General features: G+C 38.6%; 2 protein-coding genes across 3 annotated transcripts; one reads left to right on the top strand and one right to left on the bottom strand.

Moving 5' to 3' along the window:
• The first annotated feature begins 1,111 nt into the window (after window positions 1-1,111).
• On the top strand, window positions 1,112-14,564 carry LOC140944591 (uncharacterized). Its single transcript, XM_073393711.1, has 6 exons — window positions 1,112-1,290; window positions 3,916-3,979; window positions 5,386-5,487; window positions 6,636-6,800; window positions 13,218-13,287; window positions 14,237-14,564. The coding sequence occupies exons 1-6, from the start codon at window positions 1,112-1,114 to the stop codon at window positions 14,560-14,562; spliced, it is 906 nt and encodes a 301-aa protein (XP_073249812.1). The 3' UTR covers window positions 14,563-14,564.
• On the bottom strand, window positions 10,182-12,182 carry LOC140943852 (uncharacterized). Of its 2 annotated transcripts, none has more exons than XM_073392970.1 (4): window positions 11,979-12,182; window positions 10,868-11,326; window positions 10,535-10,712; window positions 10,182-10,383 (listed from the first exon to the last, which is right to left on the bottom strand). In XM_073392970.1, the coding sequence occupies exons 1-4, from the start codon at window positions 12,069-12,071 to the stop codon at window positions 10,208-10,210; spliced, it is 906 nt and encodes a 301-aa protein (XP_073249071.1). In that variant the 5' UTR covers window positions 12,072-12,182; the 3' UTR covers window positions 10,182-10,207. The 2 variants fall into 2 exon arrangements, with proteins under 2 accessions (XP_073249071.1, XP_073249072.1); XM_073392971.1 differs by having other exon boundaries at window positions 10,619-10,712.
• Window positions 14,565-15,358: the final 794 nt, after the last annotated feature.

Here is a 15,358-nt window from a genome sequence, read left to right as displayed (position 1 = left end):
GCGCTTCCCCTTACTCAACAATGAATAAATAGCCCACAGAGCGTTTGGGGTATGCGAGAACGTAGTATTTCCTGTGTATATTCTAGTTGCCATTTTTGAATCTCGAAGTAGAAGAAAATTGGGGAGAGCGAACTTTGCATCAGCAAGGTGGGCAAGATAAGATCATGTTTATCTGGAATCATACAGCAAACTAATACATATAGGCTTCATCCGACCGAATAACATGAAGATACAAAATAAGTTTAAAGTTACTTAGACAAAGGTTATTAAGGGAAAAAACGTGTGGAGTTGGAGGGGGGAAATACAACTGCAGGCTCATCGAAATTTGGGCAGGTAACCGATGATAGGCAATTTAAGGGCTTATAATAAAATAGAACGTTTTTTTTTACTAATATTTTAGCATGAAGTCACTGTTATGGATACAAATGGAAAGATCATGGTGTCTAACTTCATAAGCATCCTCAGATGAGGTGACATTCGACTCACTACACTCTTGAAGATAGATTGTAAAAGTTTCCAAAATGTTTAACAGTTAAAATTTGATGAACCGATACAGTTTCAGTCATCTAGAGATTACGGGCTAGAAGTCCGTGGCAAATACTATCTAGTGGGCCAGTTGACTGACATTGGAGGTCGAAGTAAGCAGCCGGGTTTGTTCTTTCCCCACCCTCATACCCTTGCATAATATTCTCAAGGGCTCTCAAGGTTGGAAGACCTAGCTGACGATTACAGTGCGACTACTCGGACCGGGGCACATGGAAGAAGGTTGTCCAATCACAACCATTTCTCAAAACAAGATATTCTCAAGGTTTTTTCGCAAACGGAACTTTTAGGTTCATAAATTTGAGGGTTGTTTGCTGAGAGATTAGGTAAGGTCAAACGGTTTTAAAGTTTTCAACAGTTGCATAGTTGAACTTTGAATTTTATTGGTCCGATTGCAAAAAAAAACTTGAGAATCTTTTGTTTTCAGTGCACATATACATTGTGATTGGGCAATCTTCTTCCAAGAGCCCTGGCTCGAGCAGTCGCACTGCAAAAATATTAGATCATCTTATAAATTTGGCCTCATAGGTTTTACTTTCTAAAGAGTCTAGTGGAACATATTTGCAATATGGCGGAAGCACCACACAACATGTTGTCATCTTCAGGTAATGACGAGGAGTTTGTCAATGAAGTTAACGTTGAGGAAGATTTAATTTGTTTCATCTGTAAATTGACGTTGAGGGAACCTGTTCAAACAAGGTGCGGTCACAGATTCTGTAATGCATGCCTCGAGGAACTTTTTAGAAGGTACGTCTTACTGACCGGCTTCGAGAAAACAGATCGGATCAACCCGATCCAGGTTTTTAAAGCCTCTTTTACTGACTCAATACTATTGAAATAGAATGTAAAGTATTTTCAGTCCAACAGTATTAAATAATAACTTTCATTCGAAAATTTGCAACATTAGAATGGAGTACGAACTCCGGCGCCATGTCTCAGTAAAAACCTTGATAGTTTTGAGTAACGAAAAATTAAACGTCAGTTACTGAGGCAGACGACAGTCACCTCGGCTTTCAACCTTATTTTTTAATAGAGGAAAAAATAAGGTGAAAAATCTATACCGATACGTTCTTGCTCTTTAGCACAGGCAGACCAACCCTGTTTGGGTGGCTATTGTCAATATTAGACTTATTAAACCTGAGGATCGCTCTGTATTTTGTACATGAATAGAAGAAATACAGATGAACATTACAGCCTTTTCAGTTTGGTCCAAAATAAAAATTTAAACGTAAGTGTTCCAATAAAAATTCAAATGAAGTGTTAGCGAGTCAAAAGGTAGGCATTGCGAATCTCCAAATTTCGGTTTTGTGGCTATTTTTGCATCGAAAATATGCCGTTCTTCGGTTTCATCTCTTGCGGTTTGCGATTTTCCCTTTTCTTAGCATTCGGTTTTCGGCATTCAACCAATATCAAAAAATAAATAAATAAATAAATAAAAAATAAAGAAATAATTCGGTATTCTCTGTGGTCTTTTAAGTGTAAAGAATCTTCTCGAAAAAGAATATTGTTTTAGTCTTTTTCTATGGTTAGGGGTTTAAAGCAATATTCTTTGAGGTGTTCGGCGATTTTCTTTCTTTTTCCTTTTGAGGGAGTAATAACGACTCGAAGTAATCGGATGAAATTCAGGCTACTTTTTTGTCATCTTTATCTTCTTCTCTTTGCCGCTTTTCGCTTTCCAAAAGGCCCCACTGGCTCCCACAGTCGTGTCTCATGTTTTTCGCCGTACCGACCTGTTCAAGACGTCATTTTGCGATATATATTTTTGACTGCCGGCGAGAGAGTAAAGAAAGAGAATAAGGCAGGCAGTTTTAATTCCAGCCGGTGTCCCTGACCTCTTCTTGTTTAAACAAGCTTGAACTGACGAAAAACCTTTCAATTTCTCAGCTAAAAAACACCAGTATCTGATTGACTTGATTTGTCTCAATATCTTCGCCGAAGTAGACATTTTTAGAACCTTACGCGTAATTTACGATTACTCTAAATATATTCTTTTTAATATTCATCTTCGATGTTATTAGCTTTAAACATGCGAGCAGTAATGCAAACTAGAACACTTAATAAATCGTTTTGGTGAAATATCTTCACAAACAACTTAAAAGTACCAACCAATAATAAAAATAATAAATGATGACCTATTATCTTTTGGAGCACTTATGCACCTATCAATGTAAACCCCGTGGGGGGGGGGGGGGGAGTGCGGGCAAGGGGTGGGGATTTGACAAATCTTAAAATTTTTTGATCAAATTCCCCAGGGTGGGAAACGAAAGGTCAATCAAAAGTGTCAAAAAAGCCCCCACCCCAAAAGGAAAAAATCTAAACAAACAATACTATAATACTGTATAAAACGAATTAAAAGAACATTTCAAAAGTACGTCCTTACTAAACGTAAGCTCCGTTAAATTACTTGCTGTAATAAAGTATTTTCTCTCTCCACTAGCATCTCTTATTTTGAACAACAAAATCACTCTAGGAAGATTGACCGTGCTATTATAATATTAATGAAACGTAAAATGCTTTATAACATCTGCTCAACATGTCGGAACAGGTCGGATCAGTGACCCGTAAAAAATCCTCTGACTTTCATGGTGGAATTCGATTTCAATCGAGTTTTACAGTCAGATGGGAACTTGAAGATAAAAACTTTCTCAAAATAGACATTATCCGTTTAGATGACAGTTTAAAGTATCGGATTATGGCGATTAAAACAAATGAAACCTTAACACCTTTCTCCAAGAGCGTGACTTTAAGCCTCGAGGGACGGATTTGGTAACCGCTTCTGAATTGATACCAGGCTTCTATCGGTCAAAGTCAAATGTCCCGACCTCGGGGTCGCCTCGCACGATCAAAAGCCCGACAGAGGGATAGTCTAAGGCATCAAATCCCCGCCCCTTGCCCGCACTCCCCCCCCCCCCCCCCCGCCCCCCCCCACGGGATTTACATTGATAGGTGCATTACTACTTAAACATGCTTAATAGCCTGGGGCGTAACCAAACTGCAGGTCGCTACCTCAAGAAACATTTGTCGCCAGGGGCAAAGCCACCTTCCTGGAGAGCATGAGACGTAGCCGAGGCAAGAGCAACAAAGACACTACATCATCTAAAAAGCTCATGTACAAGTAGCTCGTTTTGAGAAAGTTAATGCCGTCTGAACGAAAATTTAAACCACACTGTGCATCTTTGTAATCAGAAGAATTGTTTAAAGACACTTTGATACACTTTTACACAATCCAAGGCTTTCATAATATCAGGCTGCGCATAATGGCTCTAATGACCGCAATTAATATATTTATACGTAATTTGCATATTTATTTACTCATTTATTAATTATATATACTTTTTGTATTATAATTGCTTCTTTCACTGCAACAAACAGTCAACAAGTTAAGAACCAACCAAACACTTGCCCTGTAGATAGAAAAGGCTTGGACCAAGGCAAGGTAAATCACTCAGTTTCATTTATCTATTTGTCCTTTTGTCTATGATTTCAACCCTATTCAGACCACGGCGGGGTGATTTCAAGGCCCTCCAACTTTAAAGATGTATACCATCACAGCAGTTCAAGCTATGACCGCCAAACTTAGCAAATTTCCTAAAATTTTCTGGAATATGTTAAGGTCTTCGCGACATGTACGTCAATTTTGACGCTACCGTGGCAACCGAGTTTTAACAGCCATGTTTAGAAAAATATGCAATTTTTTAACGTAAAAAAGCGTTTTAGTCCTAGATTTCCTGATTGAAAAGTTTATTCAGCATTAGTTTATGGAATTAATTTAATCCAAGCTTTTCAAGGGCTAACTTGAGGAAAACTTTAATTTTATATTGAGCAATTAACAGATGTTAAGTTCATATTACAAAAATGTTCATTTCTCTTGGAATTTGGCTTCTGTAGATCTATTCTGCTTGTAAGCATTCTTTTCTACACAAGTCAAATTTTACATTATGAATATCTCGATTTTTAAAGTTCTTAAAGAAAATTAATACATTATTTAATTCGAAAAAGCAGATCCAAGATGGCGAATGGATCCTTCTGCTTTTATCAATGACGTCATCATGATGTCACTGACGTCAGTTCATTATTTATCACACAGGTTCCTATTTAAGCGTTTCCTGTTTTATACCTATTTTTACAGGAAAAAGAATATTGGTTCGGGTGACAATATAACGCCACAATGAGGTCACGTTACGTCAACGTGTCACTCAAATTATACCTTGATGCTGGAAGTGATGAGTACAGTATTGTATAAACTTGGAGGGCTTATCTAGGGCAATTTTAAAGTTAAAGATGGGAAGGCCTCCGAAAGCTATCCCCCGGTCCCAGGAAGCCCAAAAAGCTCGGTGTGAATAGGGTTAAGGCTAGCAAGTAAAGTGAATTTACACCCAAAATAAATCTAAAAGGGTTAAGTTGTCCCTAAAAAAAGAGCTTTGAAAGCCAAAGTGGTATAAGATTTTAACCCATCAAAGTCTAAACCGCTCGTGTGGACAAATGTCCGTTGTAAGACTTGTTCCACTTGTTCGAGCTTGTGACAACATCAGTTTTAAAGGTCATAGACAACTTCGACACTTGTGTAGGGGAAAAGGATAGTTCAAACCATACCGCCGAATGGGCACCATTCAATCAAACAGGGTAGAGGAAAAGGCCGCCCCGCCCCCTACCCCCCCCCCCCTCCCCCAAAAAAAACACAGGTTGTGTTCACATCAAAATTCCAGTGAAATGGACTAAAAATCTTGTTCCAGTACCACCCTTATTTCCTTGAAAATAATTTAGAAGCATTTCAGCACTTCAAAGCAATGCTATAATATATTGGAATCTTATTCTTTAATTTTGTTTTGTTCCGTACTTTAGGATGTATTTCCTGACAGTGCAACAAGAAGGAAAATTTTGTCTCTGGTGATCAAATGCCCAAGTGAGGGTTGTTCGTGGACTGGTGAGATAAGGGACAAAGAGGTAAAAACCAAAACTGTTATAAATTATATTCAAAGCACAATGTCGAGTGTCAAGTCGAGTCAGCTGGTGTGGAACATGCACCTCAAGCTAATAAAAGTATCATTCCCTAGTCGAATGGACCTCATTTCCTTTCGTACACCCATAGCTCCCTAACTTAGGTAGTTTACGGCCTTGTAAACATTTATATTTGCGACACGTACTGATGACTGGCAGTGCAGCACGCATTATACTTAAAGAGATGTTATGAAGGGTGACAAATGTAAAGGTCAGATATTAAGCCGGCAGTTATGGAATGCTGTAACAAAAAATAAGAATTGGATCAAGCCCACCTGTCTGCGCCTGTATCGTTGTATTTCTGAAGTATTACTCCACAGAAAACAGAATAATTCCTACCTTCAATACCTTCAGCTACGAAGAGCGATAACTATCGTCGTCTTTCTTCAGTCTAAGGCAGCGTTCCCACCTGGTGCCCAATTACTGTACTCGCTGGGCACTAATGTGAACACACCCCTTTTACAAGCACCCAAGCAAGAATTCGGGCACGGTGTTGGTACCCGAGTACAAAAGTCAGGCACTGGTCTCCCTGTGTGCACACCGTTTTGGTTAGTTCCGGGGCAGTCTATTGCTTTGTTATCGCTGTTAAGCTCATGTTTCAAAATGGCGTCTGACATGGTGAAAGTTGAGAAATTATGTAAACAGTTGCATATAGGGTACTCAAATTTTAACACAACACCATTTTCTGCCGCTGCCCAGGCACTGGTTGCAGGGAACCAAGTGGGGACAGTCCCTAAAACGCCAACCTTGCAAGGGATAAAAACGACTGGGGAAACCTTTTACCCGCCAGCGCTCTCGCAAATCAGTAAATTTAGGGCTTTTTTTTACGGTTTCACCCAGGCAGAGGAAATATGACAGTAGCAAACCAAAAGTAATGAAGAAAACCCTCTACAGATACATTCATATTGCTTATTTTGAGGGTATTGAAAACATGAGAAAGCAGAATTGATCAAATTAAGTAACACAGACAATTCATAAAAAGCCTGAATTTCAGCCAATCGGATCTATGACATTCCGCTTCCTAATTCGAGGATTGACCATGGTGAAAAAGATCACTTAATCATTCTCTCTCATATTATAATTGTTTCTAACAGGTGCACCTGCAAACGTGCCCCTCCAAAGGTGTCTCTTGTATCTACGAAAATTGCAATATGATCATCAAAAGAAAAGATCTCGAACAACATGTGACAAGTATATGTCCGTGGAGGATGACCGAATGTGAATACTGTAAACAGCCACACCCAAAATGTTACTTGCAGGTGAGAATAAAATCAACAATAGAAATACAGTAATCACATAATAAGGAGGAAGCGTGCATGGTCGAGCGGTTGGACCGCTGAACAAAAGAAGTGAAGACGCATTTTTTATAGGCTTTGCCTCCGTCTGAAGTAAATACATTCACAAATTCCAACGACGAAGACCTGTTTATTAATCTGTCCATTGTGTGTTTTTCAAATTTCAAATACTTACTTGCCGGAGTTGTAAATATTCAACTTTATGTCGAGGCTAACTTTGTATGAATGTGTCGTTAATGTTTGTATTCAGCGGTAATTTTTAATTCGTAACTAGTCTATTCGGAGGCTCCGAGTTTAAGTCCTGCATTGACCGCTAGCTGGATTTGTTCTCGGTAGTCCCGAGTTCAAATCATCGCCTACGCTTGGAAATAGCCAACTGGCTCGCCTGCCATAAGTAGGGATTTTTAACCACGTTATGTAATGTTCCATTTAAATTACTTGTTTCACTATCCCTTAAAGGCCCTATAAGGGGAGAGGATAATTAAAGTATCAAATTATTATTATTATAAAATATTTTCAAAATGCTTATAAATATATTCCCTTGACCACAGCTTTTAAATTGGAAAAAGGATTATCTCTTTTTTCTCATCACAATAATGATTTTTCATTTGCGGGGTACCCCTTGTACCTTCACAAATGCCCAGTGAATGTGTTCGAGCCAAGCCAACTGCGGTCAAACATCTTACGAACAGTTTAACTCTTTTTTGACGTAATTTCATACACGTTGAAAACAGGAAAAAGATACGAATAATGAGCGAGTGTTAAAATATATTTTACTATCTGTCAAATTTACGATCCTTCTTACATTTAAAGTGCTACTACGACGAAAATTTTTGTTTTTATTTCCGAGTTTTTTTAACATAAATCTTTTGTATATGTTCAAAATTATACAAATAGCGAAAAATTGGAACCGTACTTGCGTAGGGGGGCTGGAAATTTCCCACTGAAAAGTGCGTAAATACCGTCCGCCATTACAAAGTTCGCAAAACAATAGCCCGCGAGATCTCCGCAAAGCGGTCGTGCGTTTGACCACGTGATTTATGCACTGTGACGTAGAAACATCAACCAAAAGATTCGCATTTGAGAAAAGTTTGTGAGTCTGGAGCCTTTTAACAAGACGTTTAAAATGTCATCTCCGTCGGATTCCTCTTCCTGCACATCTGAAAGTGATCTAGAAAGTTTTACAGTTGACGAAGTGATTGGAGAATTGTCTGAATTTGCGCCGTACGACGACAGTTGCGAACCCCTTGCTACCGTGGAAGAAGCCGCGGACTACAACGAAAGAGTTCATCGCGAAGAAGAAGAGGAACAACAGTTTCAACGAAGATATTCGGGAGAGGTGCCAGCGAATGAATGGTATGGTATTATCATGGAATGTAGATTTATGTTTTTATTTTCCAATTTCAACATACCCGTCGTTAAATCGTGCGCGTGACGAATAGCGCGACTATGTGTTTTGTTTAAGTTTACAATTTCGTTGCTATGTGATTAGCTGTAGTCCTGATTTTATGCAATAGGTTTATTGAAGAGGTCAGACAATTAATAATTTTATACAGACGTATTTTTCTTGTGTTTGACGAGTTTTTCACATTCACGTTCGTGCTCGAACTGCTCTGTCGGCCTTGTTACAAAAGCGCAGGAGTGCATTTGCTGCAAAGAGATCGATCGCTGCGAAGAGGTCATGGAAGAAGCCTTTCGAGACCGGACCGTATGCATAACCCTCCATCCAGGGTTTGAAAGCGTCTGCTTAAACCGCCACGTATTACAAGTGGCTGCACTGGGCCTAAAAACGCGAGCTGGAAAGTCGTACACAACTGTTCGTGGGCAAGGCAACAAAAGTGATGATGAGTAAGTTGGGGTATTGTTGACTTTGTATCGGAACGATCGAACCTTACATAGCATTGAATAATTGATACATCTAAGCTTATCGCCGTGGACTGATCTCATAGAATCACATTTTTTATTTTCTAAATGGCTTTATTGCCCCAACTGCTTATTTTTAAAAGGAGTATTTATTTATCTCCATCCAATCCCTCCTTGAATTAACAGTGATCTCATTTCTCTAACTAGATTCCTGAGGTCTGTGGCCTATCGCCAATTTACAAGACTGCTGTGGAGTTATATTGGTAGTTCCAGGCGATACCCCTTGCCCTGTTGTGCCTACAATAAAATCAGGAAACAATTTCCGAGTCAAAATGGCCATTATCATGGATTCGAAGATGAAGAAAATGAATAATAAATGCACTGTTTGTTCTTGAAGAGTGTCATGTATGCTATTGGGGCCAAGAAGGACCTACAGTAGTTGCTTGAATACTTGTCCGTAAGCAATTAATTTTATGGGCCAAACTTCAGAATTCTCAGCCACTTACTCGCTTTTTGTTGAATGACAAACTTGCCCACTGTGTGAAGCCCTGTTCTTCTAGTGTTCAGTTAAACTCAAGTTTAGTGGCTGGGAATTCTGATGTTGCTCTAATTTTCATGTACACAAGTAATAAAAATTAAATCTAATTCAGCCTGAATTTAATTACAGTTTTAATGTATCGTTTCTTTCTTTTCACTCGGCTCACAGAGCACTGCAAAACTTAATAGCAGGTTACCTGCTGGAAACTTTCCTAGCAGGTCTGGTTGACTCTTCCAGACTTTTGTCTGGCTACAGTTTCTGCAGAAACTTTCTACGGTTAGCAAGGTACCTGTCTGTGATACAGAAAGTTTGGGTTTTGAAAAGAAGCACAAGTGGTAGAACTGAAACAAAAGAAGAAGTTTGGAAAGGAAAACAATTCCCTTCGGTTCCTCTCGAATGTTTTTTCCTTGTAGGTTCAACCTGTAAAAAATGATTGAAAGGAAATACTCATTTAATCATAGCATCTGAAATAATAAAATAACAATAAAAAAATGATTATCATTTTTATTGTTTTTCTCAGGGTGTTGCCAGTTTTTCAACTTGTTGTAAACCTGGCTAATTGTGGGTTGGGATTTTATTCTCAAATACATCCTGAAAAATGCTTAAATTTTATAATAATTCTGTTGATTGCACACATGACAACTTTCAGCCCTTAAGCTATCTAGCCCACCCCAATGATGCATAATTTATTACAAGTGGTTGAGTGGACAAACCAAACATTTTTAGGCCTGGGACTTCCAGTCTATGGGCTGGCTATGCCTCTTCTTCTTTTTTTTTTTTTTTTGCAATTCTTATCTGAGTAAATTAAAAAACAAATTTCATGTACTCTTGTTTCTAAATAGATCCTCTCTTACTGGAAGTTAGTTTTAGGCCTAAATCACTTCCCAGAGGATACTTAGAGCTAAGATGTTAAAATGCAATAAATTTTGCATCTTTGTACCTTGGGTTCTGATGAGTTTTCACCGAGTCATCATCTTCCTTTAGTTTTTTTATATGCATCTTCGATTTCTTCAGGACTCCATGTAGGGTCTTCATCACACTCAAACTCCTCATATGCGTCGTCCTGCATTTCCTGCTCATCTTCTGATTCATCCTCTAGCCCTAACTCTGTCTCATTTGTTACTGGCCATGGATCAGTTTGAATAGCTTAAACAAATTGAATTAAAAAAATTCTATCACCATTAAAATTTTAATTATTATTAAATAATCAAATATTGATAAAATATAACGTAATAAAAATATAAAGATAGGCAGTTATGCCTACATGACTCATCAACATCAGTCATTGTTGACTCACCAGCATTCACCATCAGCAACTGCTTCGGCTCTTGTATGCTCTTAAAGGTTTCAACCCACTGATCTTGATTGGAGATTAACTTACTCTTCAGTCTTGTTACTTTGCCCCTTAACTGAGTCACCTCACTCCTCAGGGTTTTGCATGTTGTGCAATTCCCAGCATGTCCAGTTGGAGTATCCTACAAAAAACAAACTTTCAACATTAATACAGGCTGTAATAACAAGACTTTAGAATTTTTGTGTTTTAGTATTGTAAAATAACTGCACATGTAGTTTTCCATTGTTATGATAATACAAAGATGCAAATAAACATTAATTAGAGTTAAGCGCCTACCATAGAAACCTGTTCAAGTTCAGAAATCGTTAATGATTCATCAATCTGCATAACTTCATCCATATCCTGCACTTTTTCGATTCCCTGAGCCTCCAGGATCTGCATGGTCTCAGTAACCTCATCAGTGCCTGAAATCCCCTGGCTCTCGAGAGCTGTCTTATCACCAGGAGTACCTAGGACCTCTGAAGCCATCTCAGCATCAACACTTATCTCACCCGTCTCAGTCTCAGGGATGCAGCCCTCCTTTTCAGGATTTACCTCAAGCAAAGAACCCTGGCTTGTATTCAGAACACCCTCGACTTCTGGAGACTCCTCAGGGTTGAGATTGGGAGCCCCCATAGTGTCAGCACTCTCCTCAGGTGCAGAACTTCCTTTCAAAGAGATCACCTCTTCTTCAGGATTGTCTTCTTCCTCTGTATCCTCATTAGTAGTTTGACCAGCCAGAATTTCATTTAGTAGCTAAAAATGAAAATAGGTACGGCCATTTTTTATATCTCCCCTTCAAAACAAGTTTAAATTTGAGCTTTATGTCGATGTTTTCAAAACTAGAAATGGAAGCAAGGTTTAACCACATCTTTGCCTTAAAATGTATGCATCATTTGCAGACAGTGAAAATAGAATTAAAATACAAACGAAAAAAAACCCCGCAAACAGTAACTGAACTTATAGAATGTAGAAATCAGCCTAAGTCCATTTTTGGTCGTTTTAAAAGACTCGTGTGTAACTCTTAATTTGCTGTAAGATTTCTTGGAGGGAAGTTTAGAGTACTGTCAAATCTCAAGGTAACAGCAAGATAATCTCTCAAAAAATAGACAGCCGGATTTCTATGTAGCTTCACTTTTTCTAAATTTTACGCTTGAGTGGAAAGGTCTGGGAATTGGGGAATTGACTTCACGTCCACTCAGCGCAAATGCCCGTTTTACTATAACTATGAGAAGAAAGCAGAAAAGTATGAAAACACATGCAACAATATGGGAAGTCCAAATAGTCAGAGCATTCATTACACGAATATTGAACAACGATGCCAGAAAAAATCATGTCACAGGTTAATGGGGAAATAAATATAATGGTGATAAGCACGGCTGCGCAAATACATTGTAATTTCACTCACCGATCGTCGACTCCGCTTTGATAGTGTTTGAGAGGATTTTTTCCAAATGGTTGGAAACGTCCCCTTCTTCAAATTCCTTTTCATGTCTTTCATCGGAAAAGCAAGCGTAAAACAATCCCTTGTAAAATGCTCCGATCACACAGCAAATTTTCCCACTTGGTTGAAATCCTTCAGATGAATGGACACGAACCTTTTCCACTTTAATCTAACACTGCCCGAATCAGGAGAATTATGAACAGAAATCCCCAATTCATCGTTCTTTACGTTTCCACAGTCCTGAACAACGCAGCGTCTACCAGGCATACTTTCGCTTTAAGTCAAAAAAGCGAAGAAAGAACCTCCAAAAGCTTTCAAGAATATCTCGTCCTGCATGCGAAATTAGCCACGTTTGTTTGCCTTCTTTTGCCGTGTTGATGTTTCTACGTCACATCTCGCCCCAACTCCTTCAAATACTACTCCCGGTCATTTTTTGAATCGAGTAATGGCGGCAAGACATTTACGAAAATTGCCGTGCAAATAAACACACTTCCAGATCATATTTGGACTCCAAACTTGGCACGGTAAGTCACTTTTACATACATTTTCGAAATATGTAATCAAAAACAAATTCCCAAATTTGATCGTAGTAGCACTTTAAAGTCCGAACCGTATCGGATTCACCTCCACGTTTTCATACACCACATCTACGTATCTGGACAATTCTGGAGAATCAAACGTTGATGTTTGAAAATGATAACCTTGTCAGTTTAATATATAGAAACCAAAATTACACCACTGTGTTCAAGGGTAGGTAACTAAAGCTTTAATATTTGTAACATCCCTTTGTCTTTGCTGAAGCTCATGGTACGAAGATTTAAAGAGGTGAACATTTAGGATTGATCATTGCATACAATGTTATGAGGGTTCTTTAAAAAATACTTAACCCCCACCCCCGTCACCTAAAGGACAAGAATTCTATCCTTGACCCACTCTTGTTGTCTGATAATATACAACCGAGCCCCCCGCCTTAAATTTCCCCTTATAAATAATGATCGGTCCCTTAATTGATTTTCCTATTCATTTCATTAAATCTATAAATTTATTTTACATTTCATAATTTTGCTAAAAAGGGGACAAAATAAGAAAAAAAATTGTTGCCCTCACCCTTAACATTAAACCCTCGACCCTCTACGACTGGATAGACTCATTGCTCTGTAACACGAGCCACTAACATTGTTTTGTTTCATACTGTAATAACAGAATCCAAACAAGCCGTCTGCTCACATCGAAGCTGCAAGCAGAAAAGAAGTGACCTATCAGGCCCAGCAAAGTCTGAGATTATTTTATACTTTACATAAGTCACCCAAGCCACCTTAACCCTTTTAGTAACCAACATCAATTTTCTCCTAACAATATCCATATGTTGCCAAGAGAAGGGTTATGAGAGTTAATAATATGATCACTACAGAGAAAATGCTTTGACCTTTTATTAAACTCTCTCAACTTATTCTTTAAAGAAATGTATGAAGATCAGAATGGAGAATTTATATGTGGACATTGGGGCTTAAAGGGTAATCATATCGAGTCTACCGAGGTTCAAAAGTAACATCGGCCACAGGGCGCAGAGGAGTTATTTGTGATGGCAAGCGAAGCGAAAATTTTACAGCCCATCGCACGATTCGCCTCTGTTTACTGTAAAATGGACTATGAACTTGACCCATCAAACCGTCACGCGATCGTGTTACAAATTACAATTACAATGCGCTATAACAAGAGTTTATGCTCTCTTGGTTATAAACGGATTAAGATTACTCTTTTATAATGCGATGATATGGATCAAACGACGTAGTAAAAGAACATCACCATATAGACACATAGAAACATTAACTGTAAATCAAAGACTACTGTATGATTCTAATTCGCCTTTTTGTTTCTCTCAAAGCAGGGTCGGGTTGTTTAAAGCAGGGTTAAGATAATACAGGGTTAATGAGAAAGTTTAAATTAAATATGAAAGTTTAAAAAGCATATCCAGTTTAATTCTTTTTGCCTGCAATGTAATGATTTGATGCTCTATAAAGAATAGAGAAAACCCAGATAAAAATTCAATCCCGGGTTGCGCTAATGGGCCTTCAGGTAAATTCAATAAACTTATTCATCTTCAATAAAGGGAGACCGTAAGAAGTATCGATAAATAACCCCTCTCCCCCCAAATTAGAACACAGCAGAGTGCTTCAGTGGAAATCAGGACTGATTAACATCACTCTTCCTTTATCCTCTAGTGATCAAAGACTGGTCTCTCAGTGCCCCGTTTAGCCATCTTGCAGGCGGTATGAGGTACCATGACGGAAAACTGACTGTGCCTACCACTGGAAGGTACTATATCTACCTGCAGGTCTACTATCACAGCACTGGAAGGATTTTTGTGAAGGTGAACGGCAGTGTGATAACCATGATTCATATGCCTGGAAATGGAGCCCACGGGACGGCGCACGGAGGCGGGATTTTCAACCTGAAAGCTGGCGACATTATCTCGATTACTTCGGGTTACGACTGCACAGTTTACATGTCTACCTTACACACGTATTTTGGCGCCTATTTGATTTAAAAATCAGATGAATGTCGCGTCGCAACTGCACCATAACCTGAGAATTAAGGGAATAAAAACAGATTTATTTTCTAAAAATGCGAAATTAATCTGTTCTAGAACTACTCTAAGTTCAAAATCATCCTTGGCGCATTGGTGATTCAAAAACGTAACTAAATAATGAGCTTTTGTTAAAATGGCAGCGGCTGCATTTCAATCGTACAAACTAAAAATATATGTCTGTTAGGTTTGATTACTTGACTAGCTGGCACTCTTTTTAGGGAACATATGTAAGGGATATTTTAAGGCTGAAATAAACAAAGGGATGGTGCTCAGTCTGTGTGGATCATTAAGTGAAACAAGAATACGATACGCGATAAGAGTGGGGAAAATAAACAATCTAAGAAGCCAGAGGTCGAGGGGTTCGATTTCCGGGCCGGACCAATAATCAGAGTCTTATATAACCGAGAAATGAAGGTACTCCCTTTGCACTACAAACGGCAAGACCTTCGCGTGGCTTGGATGAGCGCGTAAAATGGAGATCGCGTCTCCAGTTGGAGACGTAAAAATAGTGACCCCAACAAGTACTTTCATGCTACATACATTGACACTCTAATAAAGTACTTTTTTCATTTTCAGTTTGTGAGAGGGATAGAGGGCTTAAAAGTAATAAGACGGTGGAATAAAAAGCGGAAATTTTGCGGTCGTAAACAATCAAATGCACAGTCACTGTCGAACCACTTAGAGCAAATGTTTCACATAACAGGCAATGACGTAACGTTTAAAATAATCAAAATGTTATTTAAACTCAGACTAA

The sequence above is a fragment of the Porites lutea genome, chromosome 7, assembly GCF_958299795.1.
Source record: "Porites lutea chromosome 7, jaPorLute2.1, whole genome shotgun sequence".
In the NCBI taxonomy this organism is placed as follows: Eukaryota; Metazoa; Cnidaria; class Anthozoa; order Scleractinia; family Poritidae; genus Porites; species Porites lutea.
The sequence above is the reverse complement of the archived record's forward strand: the minus strand, read 5'-3'. Positions and strand labels throughout refer to the sequence as shown.